The sequence below is a fragment of the Fusarium venenatum genome (assembly GCF_020744135.1).
Source record: "Fusarium venenatum strain MPI-CAGE-CH-0201 chromosome Unknown EDB82scaffold_2, whole genome shotgun sequence".
Lineage (NCBI taxonomy): Eukaryota > Fungi > Ascomycota > Sordariomycetes > Hypocreales > Nectriaceae > Fusarium > Fusarium venenatum.
This window is the reverse complement of record NW_027072130.1, coordinates 8,554,234-8,572,327: the sequence shown is the minus strand read 5'-3', so window position 1 is coordinate 8,572,327 and position 18,094 is coordinate 8,554,234. Positions and strand designations below refer to the sequence as shown.

At 49.9% G+C, this 18,094-nt stretch overlaps 5 protein-coding genes across 5 annotated transcripts; 3 read left to right on the top strand and 2 right to left on the bottom strand.

The window, feature by feature from the left end:
- On the top strand, positions 1-1,293 carry EDB82DRAFT_198095 (flavoprotein). The gene has a single exon (XM_025736367.2). The coding sequence runs from the start codon at positions 450-452 to the stop codon at positions 1,164-1,166; it is 717 nt and encodes a 238-aa protein (XP_025586981.2). The 5' UTR covers positions 1-449; the 3' UTR covers positions 1,167-1,293.
- Positions 1,294-1,570: 277 nt separating this feature from the next.
- EDB82DRAFT_537463 (uncharacterized protein) lies at positions 1,571-2,457 on the top strand (the record flags this gene model as incomplete). Its single annotated transcript, XM_025736366.2, has 3 exons — positions 1,571-1,817; positions 1,865-2,322; positions 2,374-2,457. The coding sequence occupies 3 exons, from the start codon at positions 1,571-1,573 to the stop codon at positions 2,437-2,439; spliced, it is 771 nt and encodes a 256-aa protein (XP_025586980.1). The 3' UTR covers positions 2,440-2,457.
- On the bottom strand, positions 2,458-4,298 carry EDB82DRAFT_502138 (aminotransferase). Its single transcript, XM_025736365.2, has 2 exons — positions 2,905-4,298; positions 2,458-2,854 (listed from the first exon to the last, which is right to left on the bottom strand). The coding sequence occupies exons 1-2, from the start codon at positions 3,961-3,963 to the stop codon at positions 2,678-2,680; spliced, it is 1,236 nt and encodes a 411-aa protein (XP_025586979.1). The 5' UTR covers positions 3,964-4,298; the 3' UTR covers positions 2,458-2,677.
- Positions 4,299-5,159: 861 nt separating this feature from the next.
- EDB82DRAFT_502133 (uncharacterized protein) lies at positions 5,160-7,299 on the bottom strand. The gene is made up of 4 exons (XM_025736363.2): positions 6,806-7,299; positions 6,638-6,755; positions 5,807-6,578; positions 5,160-5,755 (listed from the first exon to the last, which is right to left on the bottom strand). The coding sequence occupies exons 1-4, from the start codon at positions 6,936-6,938 to the stop codon at positions 5,408-5,410; spliced, it is 1,371 nt and encodes a 456-aa protein (XP_025586978.1). The 5' UTR covers positions 6,939-7,299; the 3' UTR covers positions 5,160-5,407.
- Positions 7,300-7,841: 542 nt separating this feature from the next.
- On the top strand, positions 7,842-9,540 carry EDB82DRAFT_537460 (histidine phosphatase superfamily). Its single transcript, XM_025736362.2, has 3 exons — positions 7,842-8,402; positions 8,455-8,676; positions 8,737-9,540. Exons 1-3 carry the CDS (start codon positions 8,250-8,252, stop codon positions 9,448-9,450), a joined length of 1,089 nt encoding a protein of 362 aa, XP_025586977.2. The 5' UTR covers positions 7,842-8,249; the 3' UTR covers positions 9,451-9,540.
- Positions 9,541-18,094: the final 8,554 nt, after the last annotated feature.

Below are 18,094 nucleotides of genomic sequence, written 5' to 3'. Positions count from 1 at the left end.
GGTAAAGAGGTTTTACAAATACTGTTAATTACAAAGATGCTGTTCAATTGTTAATGAGAAGATTCTGGTGGATTTTCTCTTATGATGCTTATTAATTGAACGGAGCACAGTCAAGAATATCAGAGTATATCTACCTGTCTGTACCTCCGTCTGGTGAAGGATGTTGTCTAGTCCATGATATGATGCGACACATGATAATTAGATAGCGGGGTTTAACTCACGAAGCTTCAACATATATTTCATCCTCGCCAAAGCGCTTATTTAATTCTTAAAAAAACAATCCTCAATTGAATAGGTGATCAATTATCCAGCTGTCGAATCTTTCAACATCACAGTTTTGTTCAAAGCTCAGGTCATTGGTTCACTCCATAACTGTAGACCTATCAAATCTCAGCACTCGTCAAGTCTGCTGACAAAACCATCATCTCATTTCACCACTTACACTCCCAATGCTTCACACCGTTCAACAAGGGCACGACGCCCATCACGAACACAAAATGCGTAACTCAACAGAAGAACTTGAACTAGCAAGAAACGACGGCAAGCGCCATATCCTACTAGCAGCCTCAGGATCCGTTGCGACAATAAAACTCGTACAGATAATAAACGGTCTCAAACAACAAGAAAACATCTCCATCCGTCTCATCCTTACTCAATCAGCGTCCGAATTTCTAGCAGGCCAAAGTTTTGAACAGCCTACCGTCGATCAAGTAGCTCGTCTACCACATGTAGATGCTATTTACACAGATGCTCACGAGTGGGCACAACCCTGGAAACGCAATGCGCCTATTCTACATATTGAACTACGTCGCTGGGCGGATGTGTTGGTGATTGCGCCTCTGAGTGCGAATACAATGGCAAAGATTGTAAATGGCCTGTGCGATAATCTTTTGACGTCTGTTGTCAGGGCATGGGATACTACGGGTAGTGTGGATGGGGTGAGGAAGAAGATTCTGGTGGCTCCGGCGATGAACACGGCCATGTTTGCGCATCCTATTACAGCGACGCAACTCAAGGTGCTGGATAAGGATTGGGGAGGGGATAATGGTTGGTTTGAGGTTTTGCAGCCGATTTCGAAGAGTTTGGCTTGTGGTGATGTTGGGAATGGGGCTATGGTGTCTTGGGAGAGGATTGTGGAAGAGATTGTACAAAAGATCAACACTTAGGGAAAGGAGCATTGAAGGAAATGGGAGGGAATGAATGTGCATTTCGTGTTTATGGAGTTGGAGGACTGAGGGAAAATGAATGACATCTCATTGATTGGTGTCAGGGTAAATTGATGAAGAACTTGACACGACACAGACAGGAAGTGCACCAGAAAATGTATTATGACAGCCTGATAATTGAATGAATCAATTAAATCTCTGCCCAGTTTGTTTGATCACAAGCAACAGTTGGTTGATGAAATGGCAAGAGGCGGATGCTTGTGCTATCGGGCGTGACCTGTTCCTTCCTTCCTCATCAACACCTGGCACAACCCGCAGAGCCGTGGCCTTCAGCCTGGCGATACTTCTTTTCTTCACCACATAAATTCAGTCACAGCTTAGCTAGCATCTATTTATTCGCATACATGGCTCCCACCTCCCGTACTCGTACCTCGACTACGTACATCAAAGCCGAAGATGACTGTCCCTCGACCTTACGAGCTCGTTTGCGCGACGATCCTCCAGCGAAAGCTTCCCCCGTCAAGCCTCCTCCATCCCAGAGTATATACCAGCAGGTCCATGCCTTTCTAGGCAATTATGCAAATGTCCACAAGCGAAACAAATCGGCGGTCCAGGAACCAGAGAGCAGTGACCCAGCTACCCAGTTTCAAGGTGGATCGTCGCGCAATACTTTGGAAGGTATTTCTAACAGAACACAGAGGCATACGCACGAATCGGACTTTCCATACATACCTCCGCGACGGAACACCTCGGGAAAGCACATGCCGACGTACAAACCGTGATCAAGCGCTTCTCCGAAGAATCTTCCAAGACACTGGCGCAAAGTCGAGACCTCTACGCGAACATTGAGTACCCTCTGTCGAAGACTCTATGCAACTCGGAAGATCACCCCCGAGCAAGTGTCGAAGTCCATCTCAATCGCCTCAAACAAGATATCGCTGCGGCGAGGGAAGAAGTTCTTCGCCTCAGCGCTGAGTGGGAAGAATGTTGTCGAACCGAAGAAGAAGCTTGGGATGACTTCAAGAGGGGCTTCGATAACCGTGGTCGAGAGGAGAAAGGTGTGAGTAAGAAAGTGAATGCAGCGGCCGAGGAGTTCAAGAAAGAAGCAAGGGCGATTGTTGAGGCTAATTATCAGTTGTTAGACGAGACTGACCAGGTATGTTGATGCTTCCGTCACTGATTGAACGACGCTGACTGACCCCAACAGGACTTCAAACAAAAGATTCAGGAAGAAACCCAAAAGATAATGGCGAATCTGCTCGCAGATATTTGATCAACGCCACGTAACCACGATGTACGAATGATTTGGAGCATGTTAGCGAAGGGCTCAATTGTCATGTAGTAGCCGTCTCAATTGATCGTCTAGTTCATGTCTCATTAACTATCTCCATCTCTGTCTTTGCCACTGTGTATCTGTATATCTTTAAGAACCAACCGGTCTCTTTTGTGTATTTCCCGCTAAACGCCATTCCGTAAATCAACTTTTGGTGCAGCCCATTCATCGGACTATTTTACTGCTTCTTCTCGGGGATGACAACGCCCCATGGGTGCTCGGTGCGACCGTACATGATGTCGCCCAACCAACCCTTGACCTTGCTGGTAACCTCGCCAGCTTCACCCTCGGCGCCCATGGGGATGTTGATGTCCTTTCCGCGGTGGTGGACTTGAGAGATGGGGCAGATGAAGTACTAAAACTGTTAGTAAAATATTCTTGAAGGACAATTGATAGGGAACTTACGGCAGTGCCAGCGGCGAAAGACTCAAGCAGACGACCCTCAGCATCAGCCTCCATGACTTCAGAGATAGTGTACTTTCGCTCAGTAATCTCATACTCATCACCAAGACGCTCACGAATAAGCTCAAGACAGCTGCGACGAGTAACACCGTCAAGAATCAGCTTGTCATCAAGAGGAGCAGTGATAATCTCCTTCTTTCCATCCTTTCGCTTCCAGATAACGAAAAAGTTACTCGCGCCTGCTTCAGTGCATTCACCCTGGGATCCGTACAGCCAGAGAATTTGGTGGAATCCACGGGTTCGCGCATCTGCTGTGGCGAGCAGAGAGGGGCCGTAGTTGGCGCCCACCTTGGCGTAACCGAATCCACCGACCCAAGCGCGGACCATGTCGTCTGGGGATGTGTGAAGGCGCATTCCTCCGGGGGGAGCGTCCATGCGTGGCATGAATGTGACAATGATGTAAAGCAGAGCTTCCTTGGGTGCAGAGACACCGAGCTGGGGTGCTGTGCCAATAATGGTTGGGCGGATGTACAGGAAGCTACCTGCGCGATCGGCGGGGAGCCACTTGGTTCCGTCAACGGAGAGAAGAGCAATCATGAGTTTCTCAATCTCTGAGGGCTCAAAGCCAGGAAGGGAGATACGGGTAGATGACATGCGAAGACGAGCAGCGTTACGATCAGGACGGAAGATTCGCAGCTTTCCATCATAACCGCGGTACACTTTAAGACCTTCGAAACACTCTGTAGCGTAGTGAAGGACGGAAGCGGTGGGCATGAGGCTCAAAGGTCCGTAGGGCTTGAGCTCGGGGGTGGCCCAGCCGGTGGATTGTTTCCATGATGCGAGGACCATGTGGTCTGTGGCGATGGTCTCGTCGCCGGAGTGAGCGTTGGCTTCATCGGGGACGGAACGAGGGTTTTGGGTGTAGGTGTATGTGAGCTTTGAAGCGTCGAGGGGAGCTTGGGTGGTGGGAGGACCGGAGATTGTAGGTTGGGAGAGTTCTTTCTTTTGGATGGCTGCGGCTGTCAGGTTGACGTCCTGAGTTTCGACTGCGGAGGGAGCCATGATGAATGTATAAGTGATAGACTAGAAGGAGTAGATAGTTCGATGTGTGAACAAGAGAAAGGGATTCAATGAATTGAGCGGAGGGAAAGTTTATATAACAAGCAAACAAAAATAAAAACTTTAGCTCATAGAGGTACGGGGTCCATATAGGTACTTACCTCTCATACCTATCTCTCGGAGAAGAAGAGTCACGAGTAGTAAAAAAAAAGATCCGCCCCCGCCGAAAACCCCGGATAGACCGTCTCTGCCCGCGCGGCGCTCGGTTCCGGCGATGTGGGTTCAAAGAAAAATTGGTGTTGTTTTTAATGATCCAGTTTTTTTTTCTTTATGAAAAGTGAAAAAAAAAAAAAAGATGCAGAGATACCTGGTCATGCGCCTGCGTTGGTATGCAGATGAGATGTAGCACACCAACTGTGAGGGTGTCTCACACCCACTCATTCACCCACACCATTATCGAACCCCCTGGGGAGAAGAGAGCCGCTAGTTGTTCTTGGAGGGGCTTCTGGAGGGGCTTCTGGAGGGGTTCTGGAGATAAGTGATGGGCTTCTATGCTTTCTGAGTTTAGGAATGACGATGCCTTCAAGGTACACAATTGATACTGTTGAATTGATAGAGACATTGCTTACTCGGGCTGTTGGTTGACTACTACAATGGATTGCTCTCCCTATTGATGATTGACTGACACCTAACTATTTGGGTGCTTATCGAGATCGCTTACACACTGCATGTCTAGTGAGAACGCGCAACCCATCAGCTGGTCCATATACCTTCTCTTGTATGACTCTGTTGTTACTGCGGTGTAACTATACGTGTCCCTCCGAAGGGCGGAATTATAATCTACTACAAGACAAAAGATTAAGCCTTTTCTCCACTACAAGGGCGTAGGGCGTGATTGCTTCAACAATTGGTAGATAGCATCTCACTTCCAAGAGGAAATACCGGTATTGTAACGTAAAACAAGTCATGTGTTCAATGAATCCCTGCTTGTCAATTCTGACACAAAGAAAAAGAAACCTGGCTTATCGCTATCATTATTCGATGGTATTCTTTCTGCTTGGCGTTGAATATTGCGGAATTAGACTCTGTTGTCCGCCGCTAACCGTCAATTGCCTTGTGTCGGTTGTCATGAGGTCATGCTCCCATCAATTGGTAACTTCTTTCTTATACAGGAAGGCCGGTACAAGAATTTTTGACAAGGTTGCATTGCATCTTATTCGTAAAAAAGAGGGTGTGAAGACAATGAGGCGTTGCTGTCATGATACTACTGTCGATGGATGGTTAAGCCGAGGAAACATTGTCTTTTTTTTCAAAAGGTAAGGCTATCATGATCAACTGATTACTTTTTTTTTTAATTCCCGGACCCGGCTTGTTGAAAGACCATTGCCCTTCTTGTCTAGCCCCATCTAGACCGCCTTGTCCCTGTCCGCCACATTATTACAGGTACTCATGCCCTGTCAGCCTCTCTTTGTCTTTGCTCTTCTTCTAGAATCTCTCTTTCGCGAGCTGCTGCTTCGGCACCTGCTTTGACACCCTTGGCGCGTTGTCGCGCTTCGTACATGTCCCGACTCTTTAGGATGCGCTGCACGATTTCTCCAGCGTTGACATGAGAGAAGGCGTGGGTGCCGACTTGTCGCATGATGCCCATTGCTTTGGGTGCTGTGTAGGGGTCGTATGTGAGGGGCATGAAGGATGTTGGCCCGTGGTAGACGGCGTCTGGGGTTCCGCGGGGTAGAGTGGTGAGGTATGTCTTTGTGGGAGAGAAGGGAGCGCCGAAAATGACGGCGTTGATGTACTAGATCCACTGTTAGAATGTGCTGCTGTTTCAATCGATGGGGGTATTTACCTTGCACTGCAAAACGCAGAGACCGCGCTCGAAAATGTTCATGATGGGGTAGTTGACTCCCTTCCACTGGTTGATGACCTCGTCCTCATGAACACCGACGACAACATACGCAGGGGGATAATCTTCTCCCTTGCCCTTTCGCTCGTTGACAGCTTGCTCAGAGAACCAACCATCCTTGCGCGCAAGCTCCTCCTCAGCTAGAAGAACCTGTCGCAAAAACTCAATGTGACCGCTGGAGAAGAGATCATAACCTCCATCAACGTAAACCACGCGCTGTCCAGGCTTGGGACCAGGTCCTTCGATAAGCTGGCGGAAGCTTCCCCTTTCCTCATCAGCATCCTCTGACTTTGCTTCTTGAGACGCAGTCCAGAAGAACACTTCAGCGCCGGGTGCTTTTCCTGAAGCATCAGTGGCATAGAGCTTCATGCGCTCCATCATAGCCTGGCCTTCTGCGACGCGCTCTTCGGGAGTACCGTGGCCTTCCTGACCAGCGAGCTTCTTCTCAAGGGACTTGATAAAGTGTGTTTTTGTGCAGAGCAGCATTCGGCCTACGAGATCGGTGGTGGAAATGCCAGGTGAGCGCTTAACGACCTTGAAGCGTCCGGCCTCTTTGACGAATCGGTAGCAGTCGTTACCATCGCTATCGGAGGTGATGTCGTCGCCGTGGACGACGTATTTGCAGCCGTAGTGGGTGATGTAGGGGAGGTAGGTGACGTAAGGCGCGTTGGCGACGGAGCGGGTGACCCAGCGACAGGCGTCGGTAGCAGCGACTCTGGGAGATAATAAGTTAGTTGGAAGATATTGATAGTGTCGCTGAGAGTTGGCGATTACCGTTCTGCTAGAGTCATGACTGTAGGACCCTTGTTGGCGAGGATGGCCTCGTCGGAGTGAACACCAGCGTAGAGCTCATTTCCTAACTGGCGAGCTTGGACGATGGCACCAGCGTGACCTGAGACGTCAGTGTTTGATGGTATGGCTAGAGAGATAGTAAATGCATACCGTGATGGAAAAAGTCAAAGCAGCCATCGACCCAGATTCTTCCTTCTAGGAGCTCAGGAGCTGGTTCACCCTCGAGATGAAGGGCATCTTGGTCGACATCGACAGAGGGGTTAGTGGGGTCAATAGAAGCCATGATGATGGTGGCGAAGAAAGGACTGAAAAGGTGAGTTAAAAGATGTAGTCTATAGTTTCAAAAAGATGTCTATGGCAAGAATGTCAAATGAAGAAGAATAAAAAGAAGATGATGTATTTTCCAAGATTAGGGGTCTTATCAAAGTAACAGCTGAGGGTGATACGTAACTCAACTGAAGCTGTTGGGGGAGGTTAATGAGTTTTGGCCCAGACTAACATTTTTTGGAGGGTTTAATTGGTCCGTTAAGCTCTGAGCTTCTGCGACTTTAATGAGTTCGGCAGCTCGGCATGTTTAGCTTGTTGTCAACTGAATTTGCGTATTAAAATCCGTATTATTTCTGCATTAAAATACATATTTATTCGTATAGCAATTGCTTGCTTAACCGAGTGGGAATAAAGCGATGATAGACTGCACAAAATGGTCATCGTCACATGCAAACAGAATAACCCCCCACTGCGGGTAAATCAATCTCATTTATGATCCATGCTTGAAGAATTCAACAAAAACATCAGTCAGTAACAAAGGGGTAAGACAAAAAGACCGTGATGAAGAGACAGCATTCAGGATCTTTTTTTTTTTTTTAACACAGTCTTGGGGATGATTCAGAATAAAGATCATCATGCGACACCAGAATAAGCTCGGATTAGGTTTCATCTGTATCGCAAACTTAAAGTATCACCCCTCGAAATGGGTGTCTCGATTGGCACAAGCCTGCGTCACAAGTTGCATGAGGCTCTTTGACGCAGGTACACTTGATAGATGATTGATGAGTTTATTCGTAGTTCACCAAACATCGTTAAGCTATGAGCAGCCACTGAAGTGGGTGATCTACAGTATCTGCCAAGATATAGCAGCCATCGTGGTCAGCCAAACACGAGTCCATTTTCAATCCACGTGCAATATCTTTTTCTTATCTTATTATTCTCTATCTATTATTCCACGCGATAGACATGCTGCTTTCCTCAATCAAGCATCTGTCACCGACGTCCATCATTTTCATCTTGACTTTCATCCCCTAGTCCCTGCATCTTGTCTTTATTTCTCCACACTTTCTTCAGTCCCTGCCCTCCACGTTTCCGATCCATTGGCTCCGATCTTTACCTTGTTTGTGAACTATTCGGGCCAAGATGCCCCGGAAAGGTGAAGCTCACCACTCCGACAGTCTGGCCAAGCTATTGGGGTAAACCGCGCGATCATACTCTACAGGTTAGACGACGACAAGGTCTGTAAGAGGAGGTGAGGTATAAAATATGCTTCTCCTCAATTGCAACCGAGGCATTTGATCTTCCCATCGTCGACAATTGCCCCATCATGAAGCTCACTACCCTCTCCGCCGTACTCGCCCTCGCCCCGTCTGTTCTCGCAGATTGGCATTTTGCAAAGGGTAAAGAGATCAAGTATACCTCTGTAGAGGGATTTTTTAAACAAGATGATCTCGCTACTGATCCCAGCACATTTGACTATGTACGGCTCTCATTCTCATACTCGATGTTTCGTCTACTAACTGACAACCTAGGCGGACTGGAACTTTGGTCTCTTGAACCGTACATACCCAACAGACCCCAAGAACCCACGCAAGGGTTACAAGACACAATGGGAGCGCTTCGAGCAGTACGTCAAGCATCTCAACCGCAATGCCAGCCGCGATAGAACTCGTTACAAGGTTCTTGTCATGGGTCGACATGGTGAGGGTTATCATAACGCTGCTGAGGCTTACTACGGAAAAGCTGCCTGGAACGTAAGTCGCGAAAAAACTCAACTTTTTATAAGTCGGATTGCTAATGAGATTAAACTGCAGTGCTACTGGGGCCCTCTACCTGGCAACGGTACATCAGTCTGGGAAGATGCCCTCCTCACCACCGCAGGCGTTGCCGAGTCTCACAAAGCAAACGCTTACTTCAAGTCGCGTTTCGAAGAAGAGGGCATGCCTTATTTCGACAGCTACTACGCTTCTCCCCTCGCGCGCTGCGTACATACCGCCCACGAAACCTTTACAGGCATCAAGCTTCCCAAGGACAAGCCTTTTGTTCCCATGGTCAAGGAACTTTTGCGCGAGGGTATTAGCATTCGCACATGCGATCATCGCGGTAACAAGAAGTACATCAGCTCTCTTACCCCCAAGATCAAGTTTGAGAAGGGTTTCAGCGACAATGACCCTTTTTGGACGGGTGTTAAGGGTGAGACGGATGAGCATCAATTGGAGCGAAGCAAGGAGGTCTTGGACGACATTTTCACAAGTGATAATGCTGCTTGGATTAGTATCAGCAGTCACTCTGGTGAGATCACAAAGCTCCTCCAGGCTTTGAACCATCGACCTTTCCGTCTCGCGACAGGTCAGATTATTCCTGTTCTTGTTCGGGCTGATGTCGTGGTTGAGGAGCCTACTTCTACGTTTGCCTCTTGGACTGCTGAAGCTACTTGCGATGCTCCTCCTGTGACGAGTGTGTGGCCTGGTGGTTGTGTTTGCTCTAGCACGGCTACGTTGGCATCTACACCTGCAAAGGCGACATGAGATTACAAGGAAATAATTGTTGTAACTAACTCGTACATAGAGAATAAATAGATGGCTTGACTAAGACAAAGGAAAATATGACAGTTCATGCGTCCGTCCTGTACATGTGTCCATCCTCGCGGCTTGTGAACAATCTTACCGCTCTAATAAACTGTTACTTAAACAACCCCGCTTGCACACTTGGCACCATCGCTATTCAAGTTCAAGATTGCACCTCCTGGTATAGGTGCAGGATCCGCCGTAGTACTGGTCAGATCGAATCTCCACGTTTGACCTAGGACATTTTCTTGCGCAAACAGAATGCCGTTGGGCGCTGCTATGGTAGCGCCCCAGAGCAAGTTGAGGGCTGTCATGAGAATGCCAGGGTAGGCCCTAAAGTTTTCCCACTTCTTTGTGGCAAGATCCCAGCGCACAACGTTTGTTCTCAAGAGACCACCACTGTTGCTAATGACCGATGCCTGTACTGAGTAAAGATAGTTGCCTCCACCGGGAACATAACTCCAGTCGCCGACACCGGTGAGGAGAGCCTTTGAAGACGTGCCTTGAGCGACGTTTCCAAAGTTTGATGAACCCTTTCGAAGATTAATCGACCACCATTTACCTCCGCCTTCAGAAACCCATAGGTTGCCGTTAGGGTCAAAGTCACCCATACTAACCCCCCCTGATTGGATATAGACTGGCAAAACTTCCGAGTTACCATTGCTGGCGATCCGGATAAGTTGCGACTGCTCGCATGCAAGTAGTGCACATAAGATACTGGTGACAAGACCCCTTGGTATAAAGCCGTAGATGTAGTTGTCGGTAGGGTTGAAACCGATGGCCTGAACAACCAGACCTGGACCCACGCCGTAATAAATATCCGTTCGGGCGCCTGTGACGAGATTGACTCTTGTCAGAGTTGGAGCCAGCAAACCGCCGATGGTGTAGCCAAAACCGTCGCAATTGAATGTTGGCATTCCAGTGGGTACCGGGAAGGTAGTTTGGATGACGACTGTTCCTGGGTCACCTGTTGTGCCTGGGGGGTTGTAGATTGTCGTTGCTACTGCACCTCCCCTCGTGATAGTGACGTTTTGAATAACGGTCTGCGTTTGGATGATGACTGTTCCAGGGTCACCTGCCGCGCCTGGAGGATTGTAGATTGTCGTCGCTACCGAGCCTCCCCTCGTGATAGTGACGTTTTGGACAGGAGTAGTTTGCGTTTGGATGATGACTGTGCCTGGATCACCTACTGCGCCTGGGGGATTGTAGATTGTCGTTGCTACCGAACCTCCCCTTGTGATAGTGACATTTTGGACCACAGGAGTAGTTTGTGTTTGGATGATAACTGTTCCTGGGTCACCTACTGCGCCTGGAGGATTGTAGATTGTCGTCGCTACTGAACCTCCCCTAGTAAGAGTGACGTTCTGGACCACAGGAGTAGGCGTTTCAACAAGAGTAGTGGTGGGAGTTTGGATGAGGATAGTTCCAGGTTCATTCGGTGCAGCGGGAGAAACATAGATCGTGGTAGTAATACCAGCCGGTCCTCCAACAGTACGTGTGACGTTTTGAATGACTGGTGCTGGTGTTTCAGCGAGGGTGGTTGTCGGAGTCTGGATGAGAATAGTTCCAGGTTCGTTTGGTGCTGCAGGAGAAACATAGATGGTTGTAGTAATACCAGCTGGACCTCCCACAGTACGTGTGATGTTCTGGATAACTGGCGCTGCGGTGGGTGAAGGTGTAGGAGTCTCAATCAAAACTGTACCGACCTTTTCAGGATCATCTGTTGCAGGTGGGAAGTAAATAGTTGTTGCAACAGAGCCAGGTCCGCCAGCATAGATAGTAGTATTTCTACCCACTGCACTTGTAGGTGTTTCAATAATAACTGTGCCGAGATCTCCTGGTGCACCTGGCGCCAGCGTGGTAGTTCTGGCAGCAGTAACAGGTCCTCCAACAGAGATGGTGGTATATATAATCTCGTTGGCAGTAATTGGTGTTTCGACGATAACCGTACCAAGGTCTCCCGGAGAACCTGGAGCAATCGTAGTAGTTCTCGGGGCAGTAACAGTTCCACCAACGGAAATAGTGGTGTACCTGATCTCGGTAGTGGTAGGTGTTTCGACGATAACTGTCCCCTGGTCTCCCGGTGCACCTGGCGCCAACGTCGTTGTCCTAGGAGCGGTAACGGGCCCTCCGACAGAGACGGTGGTATACGTGATCTCCTCGGCAGTCGTGGGAGTTTCGACAATAACTGTGCCGAGATCTCCTGGAGAACCTGGCGGCAGCGTCGTAGTCCTAGGCACACTAGCAGGTCCTCCAACAGAGATGGTGGTATACCGGATCTCATCGGTAGTGGCTGCACCTTGTCCATCGGTGGGCGTTTCGACGATGGCCGTGCCCAGGTCTCCTGGTGCACCTGGTGCCAGTGTGGTAGTTCTGGGAGCAGTAACAGGCCCACCGACATAGATGGTCGTGTAGGTTACCTCATCGGCAGGGGCTGTACCTTGTCCAGCGATAGGTGTTTCCACGATAACTGTGCCAAGATCTCCCGGAGATCCTGGAGCCAATGTTGTTGTACGAGCAGCTGTTACAGATCCTCCAACGGAAATTGTGGTATAATCAATTTCTCCGCCGTTATCGCCTCCAGTAGGTGTCTCGACGATGACAGTACCGATTCCTCCAGACGAGTCAGGTGGAATGGTAGTAGTTCGAGGAATATTAGCGGGTCCGCCGACAGATATGGTTGTGTACTGAACCTCTTCATCACCAGCTGGCTCAGTCGCAAACTCGACAATGACCGTTACAAGGTCACCTGGGGAACCGGGAGGCAGGGTGGTTGTACGAGGAGCAGTGACTGGGCCACCAAGGGAGATAGTAGTATACTCCACGGCACCATCGGTGGTTTCTGTACTGGCAGCTGTTGTTTCTTCTTCCTCTCCATCGTCAGAGCTTGTAGGCGTCTCGACAATGACAGTACCAAGATCTCCTGGGGAACCTGGTTGAAGAGTAGTGGTGCGATCAGCGGTCACAGGACCGCCGATGCTGATAGTAGTATACTCAACATCGCCAGCTTCATCGGTCGGAGCTTCGACGATAACGGTACCAAGTTCACTGGGGGTATCAGGCTGTAATGTCCTAGTGCGCGTAACAGTACCAGTCCAACCACCAGATAGAGTAGTGTACTCGACGTCGCCAGCATCGTCTGTGGTCGTTACCTCATCCCCACCGTCACCCGTAGTGATTGGAGTTTCGACAATAACAGTACCAAGTTCACTGGGGGTATCAGGCTGTAATGTCCTAGTGCGCGTAACAGTACCAGTCCAACCACCAGATAGAGTAGTGTACTCAATGTCTCCAGCGTCATCTGTAGCAGTGGTAGTTGTCTCATCCCCGGTCTCACCCGCAGGTGCCTCCACGATGACCGTGCCAAGGTCCCCAGGAGAGCCAGGCTCTAATGTTCTGGTACGAGTAGAAGTTCCAGTCCAATCGCCAGATAAAGTTGTGTATTCGACGTCGTCGGCATTGTCTGTGGTAGTTACCTCGCCTCCAGTTTCACTAGCAGGACTGTCCACAATAACTGTGCCAAGGTCACCAGGAGAGTCGGGCTGGAGTGTTCTTGTGCGAGTGACACTTCCAGTCCAAATATCAGATAAAGTAATGTACTCAATATCGTCGGCGTCATCTGTGGCAGTTGTAGTAATCTCGCCTCCAGCCTCATCAGATCCTGTAGGAGTGATGACAATGACCGTGCCGAGTTCATCTGGAGAGTCAGGCTCAAGTGTTGTAGTGCGAATGACACTTCCAGATCCACCACTGGTTATAGTAGTGTATTCAACCTCATCTTCAGTGAAGCTGGCAGTCGGTACCTCGATGATGATTGTATCCAACTCGCCAGACACTGTAGCTGAGACATATCTTGTCTGTGGTGCTGTCACAGGACCGGGGATGGTGATTGTGGTATTAGGTCTACCATCTGGAGAGACAACGACTCCTGTAGGTTCATCGGTGGTCGTCTCCTCATCTCCCGAGACAGAAGTGGGAGTCTCTATGACAAGAGTACCTGGCTCGCCGGATTCGCCAGTGAGGGTAAATGTTGTTGCAGCCGATACTGAACCTCCTCTAGTGATTGTGGTGGCTATTGAGTCTTCATCGCTTCCGTCATCAGTCTCCGAAGGTTCATCTCCAGAAGACTCTGTGGGAGTCTCGATAAGGACAGTGTCCGGAGCACCAGACACGCCTGGGATGGTGATTGTTGTCGCCACAGACACTGGGCCTCCTGTTGTGATTGTCGTGGCTTCAACCTCTGCGCCAGTTGACGTCTGAATAACGACCGTGTCCGGAGCGCCTGACACGCCTGAAATCTTAATTGTTGTGGCAGCGGTAACAGGCCCGCCTGTTGTAATCGTAGTAGCTTCAGGCTCACTACTACTCACATCTGTACCGGTTGGAGTCTCGATAAGAACAGTGTCCGGAGCACCAGACACGCCTGGGATGGTGATTGTTGTAGCAACAGACACAGGCCCACCCCTTGTGATAGTCGTGGCCTCCGGCTCATCACCGCCCGCAGCTGGGTCAGTTGGTGTCTGAATAACAATGGTATCTGGAGCACCCGATAAACCGGGAATTGTAACGGTTGTGGCAGCTGTAACAGGGGCACCTGTTGTGATAGTTATAGCTTCAACTTCACCACTGCCCGCATTCGAACCAGTCGGAGTCTCGATGAGGACAGTATCCGGCGCACCCGACAAACCAGTGAAGGTGATTGTTGTCGCAACAGATACAGGCCCGCCTCTTGTGATCGTTGTCGTTTCAGGCTCGTCGTCGCCCGCGGCTGGGCCAGTCGGTGTCTCGACGAAGACGGTATCTGGCTCCCCGGGTTCCCCTGGAATAGTAACAGTTGTAGCAGCAGTTACAGGACCACCTCTGGTGATGGTTGTAGGTTCAAGATCACTACCGCCTGTAGCTGAACCATTTGGTGTTTCGATGAAGACAGTATCTGGTTCTCCAGAAACTCCTGGAATTGTGACTGTTGTGGCAGCGGTAATAGGGCCACCTCTAGTAATAGTGGTATACTCCACAGGTGTTTCGATAACCACGGTGTCTGGTCCACCGGACACACCTTGGACTGTAACAGTGGTAGCAGCAGTCACAGGTCCACCTCTGGTGATAGTGGTGTACTCCACGGGGGTCTCAATGAATACTGTATCTGGTCCTCCAGATACTCCTTCAATCGTAACAGTGGTAGCGGCTGTCACAGGACCGCCTCTGGTGATTGTGGTATACTCGATACCATCTCTGGATGACTCTACAGGTGTCTCAACAACAACAGTATCTGGTTCTCCAGGCAGACCTGGAAGCGTAAATGTTGTGGCCGCAGTAACGGCACCACCTCTAGTAATAGTAGTATACTCCGATTCACTGTCAGTAGGGGATTCCGTAGGCGTTTCAATAAAAACAGTATCTGGTCCACCAGACACGCCTTGAACCGTGACGGTGGTAGCAGCAGTAACAGAACCGCCTCTGGTAATGGTCGTATACTGGACGGTTTCTCGAGAGGACTCTTCAGGTGTCTGAACAACTACAGTGTCTGGTTGTCCAGGTTCACCGGGGATAGTAATTGTCGTAGCGGCCGTGACGGGGGCACCTCTCGTGATGGTGGTATACTCGACTTCAGCGTCGCTGGGGGACTCTGTGGGCGTCTGAATGAAAACTGTATCTGGCCCGCCAGATATACCTTGAACTGTAACGGTAGTGGCAGCAGTCACTGAACCGCCTCTAGTGATAGTCGTATACTGAATATCGGAATCCCTAGAGGACGTTGCAGGTGTCTCAACAACAACAGTGTCTGGGTCACCAGACGCTCCAGGGATAGTAAACGTCGTAGCGGCCGTGACAGGGCCACCTTGAGTAATTGTAGTGGCCTCGTCCTGGCCAGCTGTAGAAATCGGTGTTTCGACGAGAACTGTATCGGGCTGGCCTGATATGCCAGGGATAGTAATTGTCATTGCGACTGAGACTGAGCCGCCTCTAGTGATAGTTGTGTACTCAACATCAGAATCTCTAGAGGTTTCTGCAGGTGTCTCAACAACAACGGTGTCAGGTTCACCAGATGCCCCAGGGATAGTTAGTGTCGTAGCGGCTGTGACAGAGCCACCTCGAGTAATTGTGGTCGCTTCATTCTGGTCAGCTGAAGATGTTGGTGTCTCGACGAGAACAGTATCGGGCTGATCTGATACGCCGGGAATAGTAATTGTCGTTGCGACTGAGACTGGTCCGCCCGTAGTAATTGTAGTAGGCTCATTTCCATTCGCTGGTGCAGTTGGCGTCTCAACATAAACCGTGTCCGGCTGGCCTGATTCACCTGAGATGGTAACAGTTGTTGGTACGGCGGCCGGCCCACCTCTAGTGATCGTAGTAGCTTCAACTTTATCGCCAGTCTCGGAAGCTATACTGTCAACTGTAGTCGTTGGCGTCTCAACGAAAACTGTGTCCGGCTCTCCTGGTGCACCTGGAATAGTAACGGTAGTTGCCGCTGAGACTGGGCCACCTCTAGTGATCGTGGTAGCTTCAATAGCATCACCAGTCTCTGAAGCCTCGGTACCGTCTGTGCTAGTCGAAGTCACGACGAAGACTGTATCTGGTTGGCCTGATTCACCAGGTACAGTAATCGTTGTTGTCACCGTGCCCGGGCCACCTCTAGTTATTGTGGTAGCTACGATAGTGTCTGAAGCTGTAATATCGGCTTTGGTAGTTGGGGTTTGGATGAAAACCGTATCTGGCTGTCCTGGTGCACCGGGAATGGTGATTGTTGTCGCAACTGATACTGGTCCGCCACGTGTAATAGTAGTAGCCTCCAACTCTTCCGCACTCTCCGTAGATGCGCTGTCGACTGTTGTAGCAGGAGTTTCGACGTAGACTGTATCCGGTTGACCTGATACACCAGGCACAGTTATTGTTGTCGCAACTGAGACTGGCCCTCCACGTGTAATAGTAGTTGCATCAACTGTGTTACTACCAGTCGAGTCACCAGCTGATACGGTTGGGGTTTCCACAAATACCGTATCTGGTCCTCCCGATGCACCAAGGATAGTGATTGTAGTTGCGACGGTAACGGGCCCACCTCTAGTGATCGTCGTGGCTTCAACTTCATCATCATCGGTCTCTGAAGCTGCATCATCAGATATAGTGGGTGTCTCCACGTAAACGGTATCTGGCTCTCCAGATACACCAGGAACAGTGACTGTTGTTGCGACAGAAACTGGCCCACCTCTGGTAATAGTTGTGGCTTCGACTCCTGCGCTCCTTGGTGCCTCGACCACTACTGTATCAAGCTCCCCAGAGACTGTTGCAGAAATGTACAAAGTTCGAGGAGCAGTGACCGAGCCATCAGTGTAGACTGTGGTCGCGGTTCTGGGAGACACCACAATGACAGTACCTGGCTCACTGGGATTGTCGGGAGGGAAGTAAAACGTCTCTGTAGCTGTTCCGGGAGAGTTGGTGAAGATAGTAGTGTTTCCAGGTTGACCGGTGACAATGGGGCCATCTGTGATGGTTCCAGTCTCGGGTACACCTGTTTCTCCCTCGTCGTTTGTAGGTGTCTCAATGATAACAATGCCTCCTTCGCCAGACGCTGTGGGCGGTATGTATATAGTCGTTGTGGCACTGGCCGGGCCTCCACGAATGATAGTAGAGTTACCACCCGATCCGGTAGGAGCAATTGTGGTTGCATCATCATCATCAGTATCACCAGTTGGATACTCGACGATAATGGTTCCACTCTCCCCTGATGCTGTTGGCGCAATGTAAATAGTGCTTGTAGCTGAACCAGATCCACCACTCGTGACGGTAACATTGCCTGGAACAGTGATAGCACTAGGATCGCTACCAGTTTCTGAAGGTCCCGAATTATCATCATCCTGCGTAGGAGTCTCAATGACAATTGTACCAGGCTCATCAGCTATGGTAGCAGGAATATAACGAGTCTGAGTAACTGTGGCAGGACCACCAGTGACAATTGTAACGTTTCCGATACCCGTAGCCTGAGGCCCAGATGTTGGGGTCTCAATTACCACAGTGCCCTGCTCCCCTGATACAGTAGCAGAAATATATCGAGTCGTCGTAGACGAAGCAGGTCCACCAGTGTAAATTGTTACGTTGCCTCCAGATGTGACAACAGGAGTTGGGCTACCTGCCTCTGTGTCTGTAATTTCAGCAGACAAATTGTCTGGGTCAGATGTGGGTGTTTCAACAATGAGTGTGCCGGCTTCACCTGACGCAGTAGGGGGGATGTATATAGTCCGGGTGGTTGAGCCTGAGCCACCTCTGACGGTGGTGATCGTCGTAGCTGCCTCTATCACATCTACCTCGGTGATAGAGTCTGTCTCGGAAGCTTCTCCAGTCTCTTCTGCATCTTCATCGCCAGTGGTACTGGCCTGAGACCCATCAGTTGGGGTGACGATGATCAAAGTACCAGGTTCATCCGAAGCAGTAGGAGGGATGTACACTGTCCGAGTGGTTGAGCCTGGGCCACCTTGGGTCACAGTAGTGGTTGTAGTTGCTGAGATGAAATCGCCATCGGGATCAATTGGATCCACTGTCTCTTCTGCGTCTTCATCATCAGTGGTAGTGACCCCAGACCCCTCGGTCGGGGTGATGATGACAAGTGTCC